This window comes from Ochotona curzoniae, unplaced genomic scaffold, assembly GCF_017591425.1.
Source record: "Ochotona curzoniae isolate NIBS_2020 unplaced genomic scaffold, NIBS_Ocur_1.0 contig_21, whole genome shotgun sequence".
In the NCBI taxonomy this organism is placed as follows: Eukaryota; Metazoa; Chordata; class Mammalia; order Lagomorpha; family Ochotonidae; genus Ochotona; species Ochotona curzoniae.
This window is the reverse complement of record NW_024465322.1, coordinates 5,796,017-5,813,744: the sequence shown is the minus strand read 5'-3', so window position 1 is coordinate 5,813,744 and position 17,728 is coordinate 5,796,017. Positions and strand designations below refer to the sequence as shown.

At 53.4% G+C, this 17,728-nt stretch overlaps 1 protein-coding gene across 3 annotated transcripts in view; it reads right to left on the bottom strand.

Moving 5' to 3' along the window:
* Nucleotides 1–17,728, bottom strand: part of GFRA2 (GDNF family receptor alpha 2) — a 41,890-nt gene that overhangs the window by 10,184 nt on the left and 13,978 nt on the right. For all 3 annotated transcript variants that reach the window (XM_040971291.1, XM_040971292.1, XM_040971293.1), the window contains one exon: nt 14,696–15,050. In XM_040971291.1, coding sequence (XP_040827225.1) covers nt 14,696–15,050 — 355 coding nt within the window. The remainder of the gene's footprint in view (nt 1–14,695; nt 15,051–17,728) is intronic.

The following is a 17,728-nucleotide window of genomic DNA, read 5'->3' as shown; positions in this document are numbered from 1 at the left end:
GCACCGATGATTCCCCCACCACAATGTTTCATGTCATCTTGATTCTGGGCTGCCTTCCGCCTGCCAGGAACACATCATGCAAACTTGTCTTTCAGTAAACCTCTTCTACAGAACCCTGCCTATACACACCTGTTCCAGACATGTTTCTGAGATGTCTCACCCCCAACTTGGAGCCACACTTTGCAGGCTCCAGTTACTACACTGCCTCACACCAGCACCATGATCTTGTATCTTTCATCCTATCTCTCCCTTTAAACTGCAGATTCTTTCAGAACAGAAACCATCTTGCTCATGTCTGAAACCTCAGTGCCCAAAAAAGTGATCTACACCCAATGAGGACTTGGCAACCACTAGATGGAGGGGAAGGAAAAGAAGGGAAAGGTGGGTGGCTGGATGAGCAAAAGCTGGAGGTGCACAGGCAGGCAGATACATAGGTGGATGGGTAGGTAGCTGGGTAGATGGTGGATGGGTGAGTTAATGAATAGGATGGAGGGATACATGAGTGGATGGATGGATGGATGGATGGATGGATGGATGGATGGATGGATGGATTAATGTGTGGATGGATGGAGGATGGATGGTTGAATAAGTAGGGGTGAACAGATGAAGGGATGGATGGATGAGTGGATATAAAGATGGATGGTAGATGGGGTGAATAGACAAATGGTTGGACGAATATGTGGGTGAAAGATCAAGTATGAGGGTGAGTGGATGAATAAGCAGATGGAAGGATGGATGGGTGAGTGGGTTGGTGGATTAATGTGTGGGTGATGGGTAGGTGAGTGGATGGATGGATGGATGGATGGATGGATGGATGGGATGCTATACCTGGAAGCATGGAGACCTTCCCCGTAAGCAGCGAAAAGCCTGAGAACTCTAACATATTTCCTTGAAAATACACAACTACAGGCACCCTCCTAGCTGTCAGCCCACAGATTCATCCCTGGCACACTCATTTGGGCCCGAGGACAGCTCAACACTCACTTTCCCCTCTACATGAGACCATCGTTCATCCTTCCACCCATGCTGCCCGGTAGCTGTTAGGACCTTGGGAAACAACTGTGGCTATTGCCGGTAATAGCATTTGCTGAAAGAGGCCGCAGTGGCCTACAGAATTAACACACCTCCTTAAGCAGCACTCTAAGTGTGAGCAAGTGCCTTGGGGACCTACAGAGGCGAGACCAACAGGTCCCTGAGGAGCAGGGCTGAGAAAAGCGTCCTTCTGAGACCAGTGGACATGCACAAGGAGATGGGGACAGGGCATGGGATTTGAGTCCCAAACATCTGCTTGCCTCCTGAGCTCCATAACCTGAGAATGTCACAACCCCTTTTGTGACTGTGTGTCTGGCACACCCACTCAGTACAGTGTGTGGAGGGAGACCAGACCAACCCACACCTGCAAAAACACCTTCTAGAGACAGGAATCTGGCATACGCCAACTGAGCATCTTTCCTCTTTACATGCAAGAGGACGCATGCAACAGTCCCACCACACTGATTCCCAAAATCAGTTGACCTGAAGGGCTGTAGGGCAGGGACTGGAAACAGATGTGGACAGAGTGGACTAGAAGCCTGCACACCACAGCCCTAGACCTGCCAGAAAGCAGGAACAGCCAGCAGAGCAGTCTGGCCCCAAGGAAAGCACTGGGGTGGGAGCTCCCATCCCATGCCCCAGACTCCATTCCAGAGTCAGCCGTGTCAACACCAATTTTTGCCTATCAGGCAGCTAGCTGAGCAGCTCTGCAAGCCCTCATCCTCTCCCTCATTATATAGACTAAAGGGCGCCCAGCACATCTCAGTAGCCGCCATTCATCAGGGCGACATCTATTCTAAGTGACATTTTCCCTCAGCTAACAAAGCCAATGTCGCCAATTTCAGCACTTCATTCAGAAATTAATTAGCGAGCCCCTTACTGGCCAGTGCGTCCCTGGGGAGATCCTCCTCCCACCTAACTCTGGGTGTGTGTGTGTGTGTGTGTGTGTGTGTATGGTGGGGGTACACCTGTGCCACAAGCCCAGGAAGGGAGCGACGGTGACAACGACAGGAGGAGAGCGGAAGCGTAAGCTACTGCCTCGCTGGAGCATGTAAGACCAGATTATTTGTGGTCCCAACTTGCTGATGCAAGATGAAAAATACAGCAAACCGCGGCTGCTGAACTCAGCTTTTTTTTTTTCCCGTATTTTCTTCCTCCTTCCCCCTTCGCTGAGGTTAGTGTTTTACAAAAAGAGTGTTAAGAAAAAATAAAATCTATATGCTAAGGAATTCCAGACTGCCAGCCTGAGACAGGCCCACAGAGTGCAGCAGGTACTGGCCTCTGTCCCCACTGCACATGCAATGCTCTCCCACACCTGTCCCCACGTGCATATATGACCAGTTGAAGGCTCCCACCACTCCCTGATAGATCCAGGCAAGACCCCATCTGCCTCCTTCAGAGCCCTCAGTCTTGGCTCTGCCCCCAGCCTCCACCTCCATAACAAGAACATCCGATCTCCCACTGACGTCAGAGGGCTGGGTGCCTCATCCCTGATCGAGGCCTGGGATCCCATGCAGGCATTGCCTGTGCCAGCACTGACCAAGTCATCTCCCATGAGGCCTCCTCATATGCAATGGGCACACAGCCAACTGGAAGAGGAGACGTCTGAGGTCAAAGGTCATTAAGTCAAGCCCAAATCTTCTGGAAACCTCCACAAGCAGAAAGCCTGAGCACCAGGACCTGGTGGGTCTGAGAATTTGAACTAAGATAATCCATCAAGCAAGGCCACTTCATGAATGTGGGACGAGAATGGCGACTGGGGCCCAGCACGATGACCCAGTAGCTAAATCCTCACCTTGCATGCATCGGGATCCCATGTGGGCACAATTTGTGCCCTGGCTGCTCCACTTTCCATCCAGCTCCCTGCTTGTGGCCTGGGAAAGCAGTCGAGGACAGCCCAAAGTTTTGGGACCCTGTACCCACGTGGGAGACCCGAAAAAGGCTCCTGGCTTCGGATCAGCTTATGTCTGGCCCTTGTAGCCATTTGGGGAATGAACCAACAGGCAGATTTTTCTCTCTGTATCTCCTTCTCTCTGTAAATCTACCTTTCCAATAAAATAAATAAATAATTTTTTTAAATGGTGACTGGTGACAAGCACAAGAAACACAGAGCAGAAATGGGCATCCAAGAAAGTGACCTGCTTCTCCACGGGAGTGCTTCATGCATCACACACACACACACACACACACACACACACACACACACAGCCCACCAGGGCTCTGCTAAGACCAAAGTTCAAGGGTCAGGGGGCAAGACACAGAATGAAAGGTATGGCAGAAGAAAAATTCACCTGGACGGCATGGCCTAGCGGCTAAAGTCCTTGCCTTGAACGCGCCAGGATCCCATATGGGTGCTGGTTCTAATCCCGGCAGCTCCACTTCCCATCCAGCTCCCTGCTGCCTGGGAAAGCAGTCAAGGACGGCCCAAAGCTTTGGGACTCGGGACACTGCACCCACGTAGGATACCCAGAAGAAGTTCCTGGATCCTGGCTCCGGATCAGCATACATCAGCCATTGCGCTCACTTGGGGAGTGAATCATCGGATGGGAGATCTTCCTCTCTGTCTCTCCTCCTCTCTGTATATCTGCCTTTCCAATAAATAAATAAATCTTAAAAGAAGAAGAAGAAGAAGTTAAGCTGTCACCTGCAGTGCCAGCATGCCCTCCGAGCAGCAGCGATCAGAGTTCTGCCTACTCCACTTCCACGGCTTGGGCCCCTGCTCCATGTGGGAGACCTGGATGAAGCTCCTGACTCCTGGCTTTGGCCTGGCTCAGCCCTGCCCACTCTAGCCATTGGAGGAATAAACCAGTAAATGGAAGATACATATCGCTCTCTCCCCTTCTCTCTGTAATGTTGCCTCTTAATACATAGATCTTCAAAAAAGACAGAGAATGTCCAAGAGCTGCACACCCGCTGACTGCACCAGGTGTGAGTGGGCAGGTGCAGGAGTGGGCAGACAAGCAGCTGGGCCAGAGGGACTCAGGGTGCCGGAGACAGGCTGTTCTCACATCCCCACAGGAGCAACAGAGGGACAGAAAAAAACAAAGATGGCAGGAGGCAGGTGCTCCTGCACCTTCCACACCCTTCCAGTGTGCCCAGCAGGACCCAGAGGCCTAGGCTGCTCAAATGTAGTCCTTGCTACACAGAGGGAGACGCCCAGGACTGGCTGAGGGCTGCGCTGGCCAAGCAGGTGAGCAGGCCCTGAGTGCTGGTCCCTGGGAGCCCACAGCAGGGCAGCCTCACCTGATGTGATGGAGATGGATGTCTGGGGGAAAAGGAGGGAGGGTCTGTCTGGGATTCATAGAGTTCACAACCACAGGGGGTTGGTGATCCCAGCGGTGGGGTGCAAAGAGACTCAGCACCCATCGGGGAGCCCCTGCATGGCTGGCAGGAGGAATCGCACAGGACCAAGCAGGACAGCTGCATGAGCCGAGCAGGTCATTTCCTGCTGCGTGGCAGGGAACCCCAGAGTTTCTGGGAAATGGGACCTGTGTATAGGATGACTGTGACTCGTGCTCAGAGGAGCTCTGTCCAGGTCGTGGTGGGAGCCCATGAACAGAGAAGGACTTCAAGAAGTGGCAGCCTGCGTGATGGGTCTTACAAGGTCTCCCTGAAGGGCGAGTGATCCCTTGGGAAAGGCCAGGATTGGTGGCTGCCCAAACCAGCTTGAGGGAAGAGACAGGCAGGGGGTCTCAGACACCACCCTCTGCTCCAGATTCTTCTAGAACCACAAAAGCTCATTCCAAGGACTTCTCGGACGGCTGCTCACAGCCAGGCAGGTTCATGGCAAAATCCATTTCCAAATGGGCGGCTTGTGTGCGGGCAGCTTCCAGAAACCATACATCAGGGCAGCCACCCCCACTGCTGCCCAGCACCCTGCTCCACACAAACCTAGCCTGCGGGCCCCCACCCCTCTCACCTTCCACTCCCCTTGCACTGGCTCCCCTCAGGCCAAGGAAGCACCTGCTCAAATAGCCAGGCTCAAGCAGAGGAGGGTCTCGGAGGATAGCTCCATGCATCTGACCACGGAAAAAGATCAGCCGAGGCCACAACAGTGCAAAAGTCCCAAGTCTGAGCCTTGCCCGGCTCCCACCCCCAGCCTGAAGATGTGCACACGCAGAAAGAATAAGAGTGCGAGGCAGAGAAAGCCCCCCGCCAACGCCCCAGCTACAGAACCGGCTGTCAGGTTATCCCAAGCCCTGGCAGTGGGCCTCTGGAAGCCCTGCTCTAGTTAAAATACATCTATCTGCCGCGTTCGGAAAAAAATAGCTATCTACAGTATTGCTTTCAGCTATAATGGAAAACTGATGGCTTTTATCTCCCCAACTTTATGACTATTGATGGGCTAGAGGCTGAGGTTTGATGACCAGTTAATAGCCGACCCCGCACAGTTAGAAGAGCATCAGAAGGCAATGAAAGCGCCAAGATGATTGTCTGGCACAGAATTCTCCACTGAGGTCCAGGAAGCCAAACACCCCCCCTCCCCAGGCTCCTGCACAAGCCACAGGGGGAGGGGAGGAGAGGGGCCCAAAGTCATCATTCCTGCTGCTCCTCCCCCACCTCCTCCCTGCCATTGACATTTGGGAGGTTGGTCCAAAGGGGAGAGAAGACCCAAAGCTTCAGGCAGAAAGGGGGTGATGGCGGGAAGGGTGGGGCATACTGGACTCCAAGGACCCCTAACACCTCCACTTCACCACTCCCTTGCTACCCAGCCCTCAGGGTGCCAGGGGCTGTCTGGGCTGCCAGAAGGTTCAACTGCTCTCAGGCCTTCTGACCACAGCTTCCAGCCAAAGCCATGTCCTGGGCTCGGACACCTGACACCTCCCCCAGCTGCAGCCCAGTCTTGCTTGGCTATGTCACCAGGGACAGACAACTCTACCTCTCTCACCAGGCTCTGGCTACTTCATCTTTCAAGAGCTGCTCTACCTCTGGCTCAGGTTGAACTGGTGGGTCCTCATGGCCATAGCAGCCTCACAGATCAAGGCCTGATCTCTGGCGATCTCTGTGTGGCTGCCTCGGTCTAACCCGCATGAAGTGTGCCAAGGCAAGCACCCACCCCTGGAGCCCCTCTTATAAACCACCCCGGCTGGCTTGAAGGGATACTTTCCAAGCTTGGAGAGCAGGTGCAGCAGACCGGGCAGGATGCTCCAGCCAGCAGGCACCGCCAGCCTGTGAAACGGGCACCCTCCTTTATCCACCCACTCACTCACAGTGACTCCCTTTGGTCCATGTCTCTCAAAGCCACATAAAGGGACAACAGGAGCGTGGGGCCCTCCCTCTCTCTGTAACTCTGCCTTTCAATAAACAAATCTCAAAAAAAGGGGGGGGGGGCAGGAGGAAACACAGCAGCTTTCTTTCCAGCCTACCGCCCCTTCTGCTGGGACACATGAGACTCTCTTGCGGGGCCCCAGCTGCTTCATGTCCGGGCTGCTCCACTTCCCATCCAGCTCCCTATCTAACGCTGGCAAGGCAGTAAAGGATGGCCCAATCCTTGGGATCCTGCACCCTCTTTGGAGACCTGGAAGAGGCTCCACAGCTCCTGGCTTCAGATCAGTTCAACTTTCATTACGTCATTTCCGATTAAAAAAAAAAAAACTAAGCATGGACTGCACAAACCTTTGTGACACAAAAGTAAAGCAGCTACTTTGGGAGGAGACTGGCACCCATATAGGAGTGTCAGCTCAACTCCCAACTGCTCCACTTCTGGTCCAGCTCCCTGCTAATGTACCAGGGAAGGCAGCAGAGGATGGCCCAAGTGCTTGGGTCCCTTCCCCAATGTGGGAGACCTGAATACAATTTCTGCCTTCTGGCTTCAGCTGGACCCAGGACTGGCTGTTGTATTCATCTGAGGAGTGGATCAGCACATGGAAAATTCTTTCTCTCTCCTTCTCTCTATTGCTCTGCCTTGCAGATGAATAAGACCTTTTTATAAAGTTTGCAAAAAAAAATAATGCTTGAATTTCATTTTCATGAACATTTCAAAGTTCCCACAACCTGGACTGTCCCAAGTGACCATGGTCTTGCTCTCAACACCTCCACCTGGCTTGTGTTTAAAGGTTTATTTTTGAAAAGCAGAGCTATAAAAAGAGATTTTCCATCTGCTAGTTCACTCCACAGATGGCTTCAACAACCAAAGCCGGTCCAGGTGTAAGCCAGGAGCCCTATCCAGGTCTCCCATGTAAGTAGCAATGACCCGAGCTCTTGGGCCACCCTTCCACCACTCTCCACTGCTGCACTTCCGATCTAGCCCCCTGCTAACGCACCCAGGAGGGCAGCAGAGAATGGCCCAAGTGCAAAGCTCCTGCACCCATGTCGGCATCCTGGAAAGAGTTCTAGGCTCCTGGCTTCAACCATCGCCTACAGACATGAGGTGAGTGAGCCAGCAAATGGAGAAATCTCTCTCTCCTCCTCTCTCTGTCACTCTACCTTTCAAGCAAATTAAAAATAACAATAAAAATAATAATAAGAAGAAAATAAATAGTAGGAGTGAACAGAGAGTATACAAACACACACTTCCCAAACCACCTACGGGCACGCAAAAACTGTAAGGGATTACTTAGTTCATTAAGAACCAGGTAACCGTGTGTACCAAGATGGGGAAATGTGAACATTGTATTTGGAGGAAAAAAATCGCTGGCATCGCCACTTTTGTTCAAATGACACATATATGTGCAGACAGGGGGCCTATTTTGGGGTGCTGGGCTGGGAGTCCATTCCTTCTTTTGTCTGGCCAGGATTATTTCTGAGCACATCTCACTTTCGTAACCAGCAGCAGAACACGAAAGTGAATTTTATTTTGAGAATGAAGAAAGAAGGAAGGAGAGAGAGTGAACATGGAGGGCGAGGCAGGAGGGAAGAGAGACAGGCTCTATCTCCCTTTCTCATGCTCCAACAGCCGGGATACTGGCGGTACACACCCTGGAACGGAGGAACAAACGTCCCTGACCAGCCCCACACCTGCCCTCCTAGAGGATGGGGTTACTCACACCAGTTCCCACCAAGAACATCCAGTTGGCTCCTGGCAGAGGGGACACACACACATTCCACATCCACAGGGACTCATTCTACAACACTCCCACCCCAAAGCCCTGTACGGACACCAAAGCCTGGGCATGCACAAACCCCCTAAATAAAATGGCACGATATTGGCACAGAAGCAAAAAAGAGAAGAAAAAGAGGCAGGCATTCATCACGACGTCCAAGACACTGAATGGGAAGTTGACATCCCATGTCCCCACTGGCATACAGGAGACTGGATAAGCTCCCAATGCCAGCTTCCTGCTACTGGACACCACTCTGGGATGTAGCAGGCAAAAGAGGACTCTGCTCCCCAACATGGGAGACCCAGCTAGAGCTGTTGGCTCCCAGCTAGGACCTGGCCCAGCCCTGGTTACTGTGGGCATTTGGGAAGTAGGTAAGCAGATGGAAGAGACTCTCTCTGTCTTCCAAATAAACTGAAAAGGAATTTTAAAAACAGATTTGCATATAGCCCACACACCTCCTCCCATATGCTTTAAATCATCTCTAGATTACTTACAATCCCGAACACAATGAAAATGCTATGCAAATCGTTCTATATTGTATTGTTTAAGGAATAATAATGAGCAAAAATGCCCATGTTAAGCACACATGCAATTTTTGCTTCATTATATTCGATCTGCATTAGGGTGAGGCGATACAGAAACTGCAGCTACAGAAGGCTGATGGTGAGGGATTTAACACAACTCCTAACCCAGGGCAGGCTACCCCCGACTCCTTCATCGCCCTAGGAAGTAGCAAGCTGAGAAGACCCTGGTGCCTGCTAGACTTGGGTGTGGGCAGGTGGGAAGCCCAGGACTGCCCAACTGTGCCAAATCTCCCGTCTCGCACCTGTCCCACCCACATACATCAAGTCCTCCTCTTTCTTTCCCACCATGCTTGGTCCTGCCTTCCCTTCCTGGCCCTATGTCCACATACCGTCCCCTCCCGAAGGCCCACAGCCAAGCAGCTCAACCCTGAAGACACTGAATGGAGCAGAGCCTCCTCCTGGCAGGTGCCATGGCTGAGTCTGGTCTGCCCCAGCAAGCTTAGATGCTCTTTAAAGAAACAAGTGCCCACCACGTGCCTAACACCAGACCAAGCCACACTGCTCCTTAGGCATGATGTTCCTGACTCCTATAGTCTCTACCCTAAACTCATGCCTCTCTCCTCAACTTCCAGTTAAACAAGAATTTTTAGCTTTGGATGTCTCCACTTGTATGTTCCAGAGGCTTCCAACAACAGCTGCTTCCTCCTCTTCTTCTCCCTTCTCCTCAGAAGATGCCATTACTACCAGGCCAGAGACCTCGTGTCAAAGCTTCCTTCCACAGTGATCATCACATAAAGAAAGTGAGGAGCGATCCCGGGCTCCACCCACAATCATCCGCTGACATTTGGAGATAATCCACTCACCACAGCTGCCAGTGGCTCTCAGAGAGCCACGAAGAAGCTGGCAGACAGGCCCATGGAGCCGAAAGTCAAAACCGAGACGTGTGCCATGCACGCTGCCCAGGCTGGGCAGGAGGCAGTGCCTTGCCAGAGGCTCCCAGGCCCCCCACTCCCTCGTGATGACCTCCAAGGAGGGGAGCCCAGTTCCCTGTGCCCCACTATAGAATGTCCTCTCTTCCTCTCACACAAGGACGCTGTCTACCACGCAGGGGCCCCCCAGCTGTCGGGACAGCTCCGGCCTGGACTCTATTAAAACCCATTGTCAGCAGCCCGAGGTTAAATTACAGCCCAGGGGATGGCATGGGGCCAGCACAGAGCTATTTATATCCTTTTGGCAAAAGAAGAGGCAGGGGCGGAGGGGTACATTGGACAGCCCCTTCCCAAGGAGGCCTGAAAGCAGCCCAGCACATAAGACACCAGAATTTCTGGTTTTTTGGAAGCCCCTTGCTACACACACACACACACACACACACACACACTGAGACCCTCTCTGCAATGAGTGTAAGCGGAGAGGCTCTGAACTCAAGGCTTGTGGTTAACAAATAGATAAACAAACTGTAGATGACGATGCCCGTCAAGCCAAATTCCATAGGAGGCTCTCCCAGCTCTGTGATCAGATGACTAGGGTGGAAATACCTCCTCCTGCGCTTTCCCAGGCCCTGCACAAGCTGAGTCCACAGCCCTGAAGATTCAGACCAATGCAGGCATAGGGAGAGGTTGGATGCCCCTGCCCCAGGGGGCTGCAACTTCCAAAGACAGTGGAACTGAACAAGCAGCTTCTGAATTTCCACCCGGCTGGGAGCTCCAGCCCTGAGCCACTGACCCCAAACCACCCTCCTGGGTCCTAAGAGCGTGGGAGAATGTCTGAGTGCTTGCGATGGGCCAAGGCCCAGTGTGCAGACAGCCTGGTCTGAGCACGGCTCCTTGGACAAGAGGCAGCACGGGAGGAAGTCCATTAAACATCCCACTGGTGATGCCCCACACCGTGCCAATCAGAGACCTTGCTTGAATGCAATGCCAGGTGACAATGGCTCTGGCAGAGCTGTACCCAAAGATCGCAGACCAAAAGCCATGCATTGATAAACCCCAGCCCACACAGGCAAACAGCCAGGCAAGGGGAGGCCTGGCCAGCGGGGCTACGCTGTACACTATTGGCTCAGGAGCGAGGGGGTTACAGAAGGGCACCCCTGGTTTCCCAAACCCCAACTCAAAATTGCTTCCATTCATGAAACCATCCTGGAAAGGAAGGCTCCAAGGCGTCTCCAGTTCCTGTTCCAACCACCTCGGCCTGGGGCATTCCCATTTTTCACAGTAAACAGTACCCTACTTGTAGCACACTTGTCTGTCCTGGTCTGGAGGGTACCAACCCCTAGGAGAGGAAGGGCACCACGGATGGCTAAGCCCAGGCCTCCTGCTCTGTCCCCCACAGGCTATGACTGGCACTGTCCCAGGTGCTGCTGAGTAGGGGATCCATGTGGTCAGTGGCTCACACTCGCCCGCAGGAGAAGGAAGGAAGGAAGCTCCTCCCTTCTGCCAGTCAGAGGAAAAGGCAGACCACCTGGACAGATCAGGACCACACACACACAGAGGAGCCCGGAGGTCCTTGGAGACGGCTAAGGAGAGCAGGGAAAGGGTTCCTGAGCACAGGATGAGGCTATCCAGGCTGGGTGCACCCACCAGAACACGGCTGAAGCCTTGAGAGAAAGCAGGTGGCCACTTCCACCTGCCACCTGCTGCCACCATGCACCCCGGGTTCTGCTCTCCCCAGTGCCTGTCTCCAATCATCCCACCTAAAAATGCATGTTCCACCCTCATCCCTTCCCTATGGCCCTTTTTGCTTGTTTGAGAGGCAGCAATGGTGCCAACACCAGGAGACAGGAACCCAAACTCCAGGTCTCCCACATGGGTCTGCAGGAAGCCAGCTACCTGAACCATCACCATGCCCTTCCTTCCACAGCACACATGAGCAGGGAGCCAGAGGCAGGGGTTTACAGCCAGATACCAAACCCAAGCACTCAGGCATGGGTCGCAGGCGTGTTAAGTTAACCAGCTTCAGATCTACTCGGCTTGAACGCCGGCCCTCCCAGGACTGTGCTTTCAACCTGCACATGGGTAAGCGTGTTGAGCAGGGTTGAGGATCATGGGAGAGATGGGCCATAGTGTGAACTTCTTCACCCAGGTCTCTGCCTCTTCTGGGCTTCTCCCTCAGGTTCAAGTTCAATCCTTTCTGCCAAGGACTATTTGGATCTTTAAAAGCAGCATCTACAGGCCACACAGAATTATCAACTGGAAACTCAGCCTGTCGTGGGGCTTAGTGGATTTCGAGTCGCGCCTGCAAGCGCCTTGGCTGGGCCAAGAGAGATCATGTCACAGGCGGCAGGCAGTCCACAGGTCAGACAGGGCCCATCCCCATTTTGGGGCTACTATAGAAAATACCTGACACAAGTGATTTGTAAAGACTATAGAGATTACATCACACGTGCCTCTGGGGAAGTACAAATCAAAGTGACAAGGAGAAACCGCCTCCTCCCTGCCATCAGCATGACTGGTACCACGAGGACAAGAAAGAACCAGCATTGGCAAGGATGCCAAGCAGGAGCGTAAATTAGCGCAGCCGCAGTGGAGAACAGTACTGAGGTTTCTCAGACAATCTGCAACAGAGCTCTCCTGAGCTCCAAGTCTCCCACTTCTAGGAACATGACAAAGGGGCATGAAGAGACACCCACACACCTGTGTTTGCTACAGCTCCATTCACAGCTGCCAGGATGTGGAATCAACCAAGGTGGCCTCTGACATGTGAACGGATAAAGAAAACGCAACCTTTAGATACAGAATGGAATATTATTCAGCCATAAAAGCAAGCAAGCAAGAACCTGCCATCTGCAGCAACGTAAGTGGAACTAGAGGTCATGGTGTAAAGGAGAATGAGGGTGGCACTGACAGGCAAGAACTGCGTGTCCTCCCTCTTAGGTGGAAGCTAAAACGCTGCCCTTGTGGAAGCAGCGAATGGAATTGCGGTTGCAGGGGCCAGGGGATGTGTGGGAAGGGAGGTAATGGGAACTATTACGGAGTGCTGGGTGTGGCTGGATGGAAGCCGTAATTCCTTGCTCCACAGCACACAGGAATAACTGTGGCTGGCAACAATTAACTGTGTTTTTCCAAATAGCTAACAGAGAGGATTTTGAATGTCACCAACACAAACAAACTCTGAAGCGAGGCATATGTGAATTATGTATAATCTACTCCAACATGAGCAATACTCATTTTATACATACATTAAAAGGCCACACCATGGGCCCAGCACAGTGGTGCATCAGACTACCCTCTATGGGTACCAATTTCAAATCCCACTTGCTCCACTTCTGATACAGCTCACCGCTAATGGCCTGGGAAAGCAGAGGGGGATGGCCCAAGTGCTTGGGACCTTGCACCCATATGGGAGACCCAGATGCAGCTCACAGAGCACTCCTTCAACTGTGGCCCAATTCTGGCTGCTGTGGGCATCTGTGAAGTCGACCAGCAGATGAGAGCCCTGAGTGTGTGCGTGTGTGTGTCACAGATCTTTACAATTCTTTTTAATTTTTTTTTAATTTTAAAAAGAGCAGGATTTGTTTGACACAGGCCTGGGAAACCCAAGTGTTTAATGCTGACATCTGCATGGCTCCTGGTAAAGGTCCCATGCTCCTTGATAGCTCAGGTGGAAATACAAACAAGTGCCGTCAGAAGAGGGAGCAGGCTGGGCTCCCTCACCAGCCACCCCTCTGCCCCATCACCCGACCCTATGCACCAGGCCCCGCTTCCCAACATTGCCACACACAGACCACAGCAATCACCTCCAGAAAAACAAAGAAAACCATCCAGTTGAGCCAACTCCAAACACCTCCACCTCACCAGAGAACAACACCCTGTTCTCTCTCCCTCCACCTGCACACCAACAATGAGGGAGTCAGGAAGTTCAGACTGGACTCCCAGACCGCAGCACCAACCTCTTAAAGTCCCCCAGTTTTGTGGGGGCACTGGCCTATGCCCTAGCATGGATGAGCCCCTGAGTGACACACACCTCAAGGCTGGTTCCTCATCTGCCCTGTCTCTGGGCCTGATGTGTTGCTGAGGTTGTTTCAGCATTTAGAACAGAGAGAACTTAAGAATCAGCATGTGCTCTTCCCCCATATTCAAGGAAGTACAGGACCCATCAAGCTTTCCCTCCTGCCCTGCTATAGGGGACCTGACCTCAGAGGCTAGGTTCAGGCACCCAACCAAACCGCACAGGTAAGGCCAATTAACCCCAGTCACAGCCAAAGGGACGCCTGTCCTGCATCACCTCCACCTTCTGACTCCATAGCGCTCAGTAGTCTTTATTCTTTCAACAGTGGACAGCTCCCCACACACGGAGCTCTCCATGCAGGATGAGGTGTGGCCAATACAGAATGGAAATGAACATCACCCAGTCACCACCCCGTCTTCTCACCTAACACACAGAGCTGACACAAACGCCTTCCTTAACCCTCCACTGAGGGACTAAGTGAGACGGCAGTAGTATGCAGCACACAGCAGAAAATCCATAAACACCATCACCTAGGGCAGCAAATTGCCATCTCTACACCAACCTCCCACCAGGACCCACACCCCAAGAGCCCCTGCCTTACGTGCAAGCTCATCTCAAGACCCTCCCACCCTGAGCACCCAGGCAGAGGCCAGTGCCACCCCTATACTGCCTCTTCTAGGGACCCTCAGCATCATCCCACTGAACCTGGGTGCCCCTTGCAAGAGCTTCAAATTCGCCTCAACAACAGCAGGCCTTCAAACCCAACACTGTACACAACAGGGGTTCGATGGAGACTAGTACACAACCGACAGGAGAAACATGAGAACTGATGAAGAGCCAGACTGCAACCCGTTGGAACCCAAAAACATTTCTCAGTCATGAGGCTGCACTGACTGATTAACCTGACTGCCCGCCACTCCTGTGCCAAGCCTTGGACACGTCATTAAATGCTTCACCGTTACTCTACAGGACGCCGCTCTTCCTGTCTCAGGGGGTGAAGGCATGGAAACCCAGAAAACTGCGTCAACTCTAGCAAGTCATCAAGCCAGGATGCAAGCCCAATACTACCAGGCTGCAGAATCCACTCCCCACTCACACCTCGGGATGGAGGGAGCTGGCTCGGACCTATCAGCACCTTGGCCATGACCTTACCGGCACAGGTGGTCGGTGCGGCACACGCTGCGCAGCTCCAGGCAGTTGGGCTTCTCCTTGTCCTCGTAGGAGCAGCTGGGCAGGATGGTCTGCCGGCGGCGCTCGGCACATGCCTGGTCTTGGCAGGAGCAGAAGAGCATGCGGTAGGTGTATTCGCTGGGCACGCGGTCGAAGAACTGGCGCAGGGCCTTGTGGCACTTGCGGCGGTTGCAGCGTTCGGTGGGCGAGATCTCGCGGTTGCAGATGGAGATGTAGGACGAACGCAGCTTCTTGCAGTTGTCGTTCAGGTTGCAGGCCTTGGCTGCGTCCAGGCAGTGGTTGCTCTTGGCGCTGACCGCTGGGTCTGCCCCTGTCCCTGGAGGAGAAGGGTGTGGAGGAAGAGCCGTCAGAAGCGGACACAGAGGCGCAGCTGGCTAAGCTGTCTCATCTGTCAAGTCGTATGAATGTCAGTTCCACTCCCAGCTGCTCTACTTCCCATCCAGCTCACTGCTTGTGGCCTGGGAAGGCAACAGAGCATGGCCCAAAGCCTTGGGACCCTGCAGCCACATGGGAGACCAGGAAAGAAGCTCCTGCCTGCTGGCTTCAGATTGGCCTCACTCTTGGTGTTGCACTCATTTGGGGAGGGAACCAGCAAATGGAATCAATCTCTCTCTCTCTCCTCCTCTTCCATTTGGGGAATGAACCAGCAGATGGAATCTCTCTCCTCACCTCTCTTTCTTCTCTCTCTCTGTAACTCTACCTCTCAAATAAATAGATCTTTAGAGAGCATGAGAAGTCAGAGGCCTGCGGTGGGAGGACACAGCTGCCAAGGATTGACAGGCCTGCATGTGCACGCTCTCTGCCCCCGTTTCCTTGTCTGTAAAACGGTGGTCATATCACAGGATCTGCACCTGAAATTTGTGGTGAGAATTCACAAGATTAAACCACAGGTGCCCAAGGTGCTCAGGCTGGCATCTGGCCCAGCCTAAGCCATTACACATCATGAGCTGTGCCAACGATAATCTTTACTGCAAAATCTGTGCCACAGTCCACAGAGCAGAAAGCCACGGGCACAGAGCAGAATTCCCAGCAGTTGCCAGGCTCCAGCTGTTCTGGGGGGGAACACTCATCACGAGGCCCACCTACCCCTGCACTGTCAACTGATCCCCACCTAGAGAGTCCTAGTGACTGGCAGAAAGAAGGGACAGGCACCCATTTCTGCAAAGCCTTCCTACCTAAGACCTCCCCCCACCCCCGCCGCCCCAAGATAGGGAGACCAAATCCTGGAGTGGGCAGGAGCCCATCCCTAGCTCATCAGGTACGCTGGCAGCAAACCAGAGCGGGAGCGACATCACTCCTCACCCTATTCTAGGTACCAGCTCTGCCCTTTCACCCACTCATCACCCCCAGACACTCTTCTGGGTGCCCTGAATGGCACGCTGGGCAGGAGGGACACAGGTGAGAGCAACATGTAGCACCTGGCTCCCCGCATTCTCACCACTGGATCATTAAAGCTAGAATTCCACCTCCACACACAGCCAAGTGCTGGACAAGAAGGTGAGGAAGGGGAATGAAGAGGGGGAGGAGGAAATAACACGTCAGATGCCCCTGAGACATCCCACTCCCAGCCTGGCAGCAGCAGCCCTGGGCACAGAGCTCACCCTTGCCCACCTGGCTCCCTTCCTTGCCGGATGCCCAGCACCCTCTGCAAAGCCTGCTTTATAAGTCCTGTCTTCCCCCACCCAGGGCTCATTGCCCTCTTCTCAACGTTGCACCTGTTCCCTAGGACTCAACTTGTAGCCTCACATGTGACCAAGACGCTATGGACTCACAGGTTCAGATCGCCAGTGTTGGACCTCTTCCCTGAATCCCAGACCCGTCATCCAACTGCCCACATGGAAACAAGACCCGGGAACCACTTCTTACCAGCACCTCTGCCACTACCTTAGTCCAGGTCACCCCACTCTGTGCTATAACCATCCTCACCCGATGACTTCCTTCACTGACCCTAACAGCTGGGAGTGAACCTTCTGGAACCTGAGGCAGACATGGGCATTCCTGGAAGGGGGGGAACTGAAAGCCCTTGGCCTAGCTAGCTGCGGCCAGAGATGATCAGGTTGCCAACGAGAGAAGCATGACCCTGAGGCCAAGACCCGAAAATGCATGTCAGCACAGAAGGTTAAAATAGGGACCCTGCCTCCATGGGCAGGACCAGAGAGGGGAAGTGAGTGAGGATCCGACCAGGGCTCAAGCAGCAGGGTAGCCAAGCAGGATGGGCTCAGGAGAGGAGCGGGCAAAGGGAGCAGCAGCTAATTGAGGCCACCGGCTGCTGCGGCTGCGTGCACGCTCCCCAGGTGCACATCCCTGCTCGCAGCAGGCGCCTGCGTTGATGCCAGTGTAATTATAGCCTCTGTGGCTTCCATTCGGAGCTGGAAGAGCAAAAGCTTTTGCTAGAGGGTGGGAAATGCACACCCCTGGGCCCAAACTTGGTAAGTTTCCTGGACTAGAAGAAAAAAATAAATAAAATCAAGAAATCTACAGAACCACAGCAACTGCCTGCTTGCCAGAAGACTAGCCCCCACCCTGATTCTCCCTCTCCTAGGGAGAGAGGGTAACCAGGGAGCCCCACTCCCCTACTGGGAGACAGGACCCCAGGCTGGCCCCTCACCAAGCAGGGGGCGTCTCCCAACACGTCCGCAGCCTTTCTATCCAGAGAAGACTCCAAGTCCCCATGCAGTGAGGAAGACAAAAGGAGACAGAGGATTCCAGACACAGCTACCCACCCCCAATCCACCCCACACTTCAGTCTGCAAAGGGCAGGAATGAGGCTTCACTCTTCCAACCCAGCCCAGCCCAGCAGAGGGAGTTGACAAGACCACCCAAGACCTTGCAAGGATTCAAGCACTCAGAGATGCAGGCCAGGCCGCCAGGGCGCATGCTATGGGGCTCCCACCCTGCTGCGGCTCTCCCAGGCCCCTCTGGGGACAGCTGAGATGTGCCAAGGAAGAAATGGAAAACAGCTGCCCAGGGCAGATGAGGCGGATTAAACAGCTC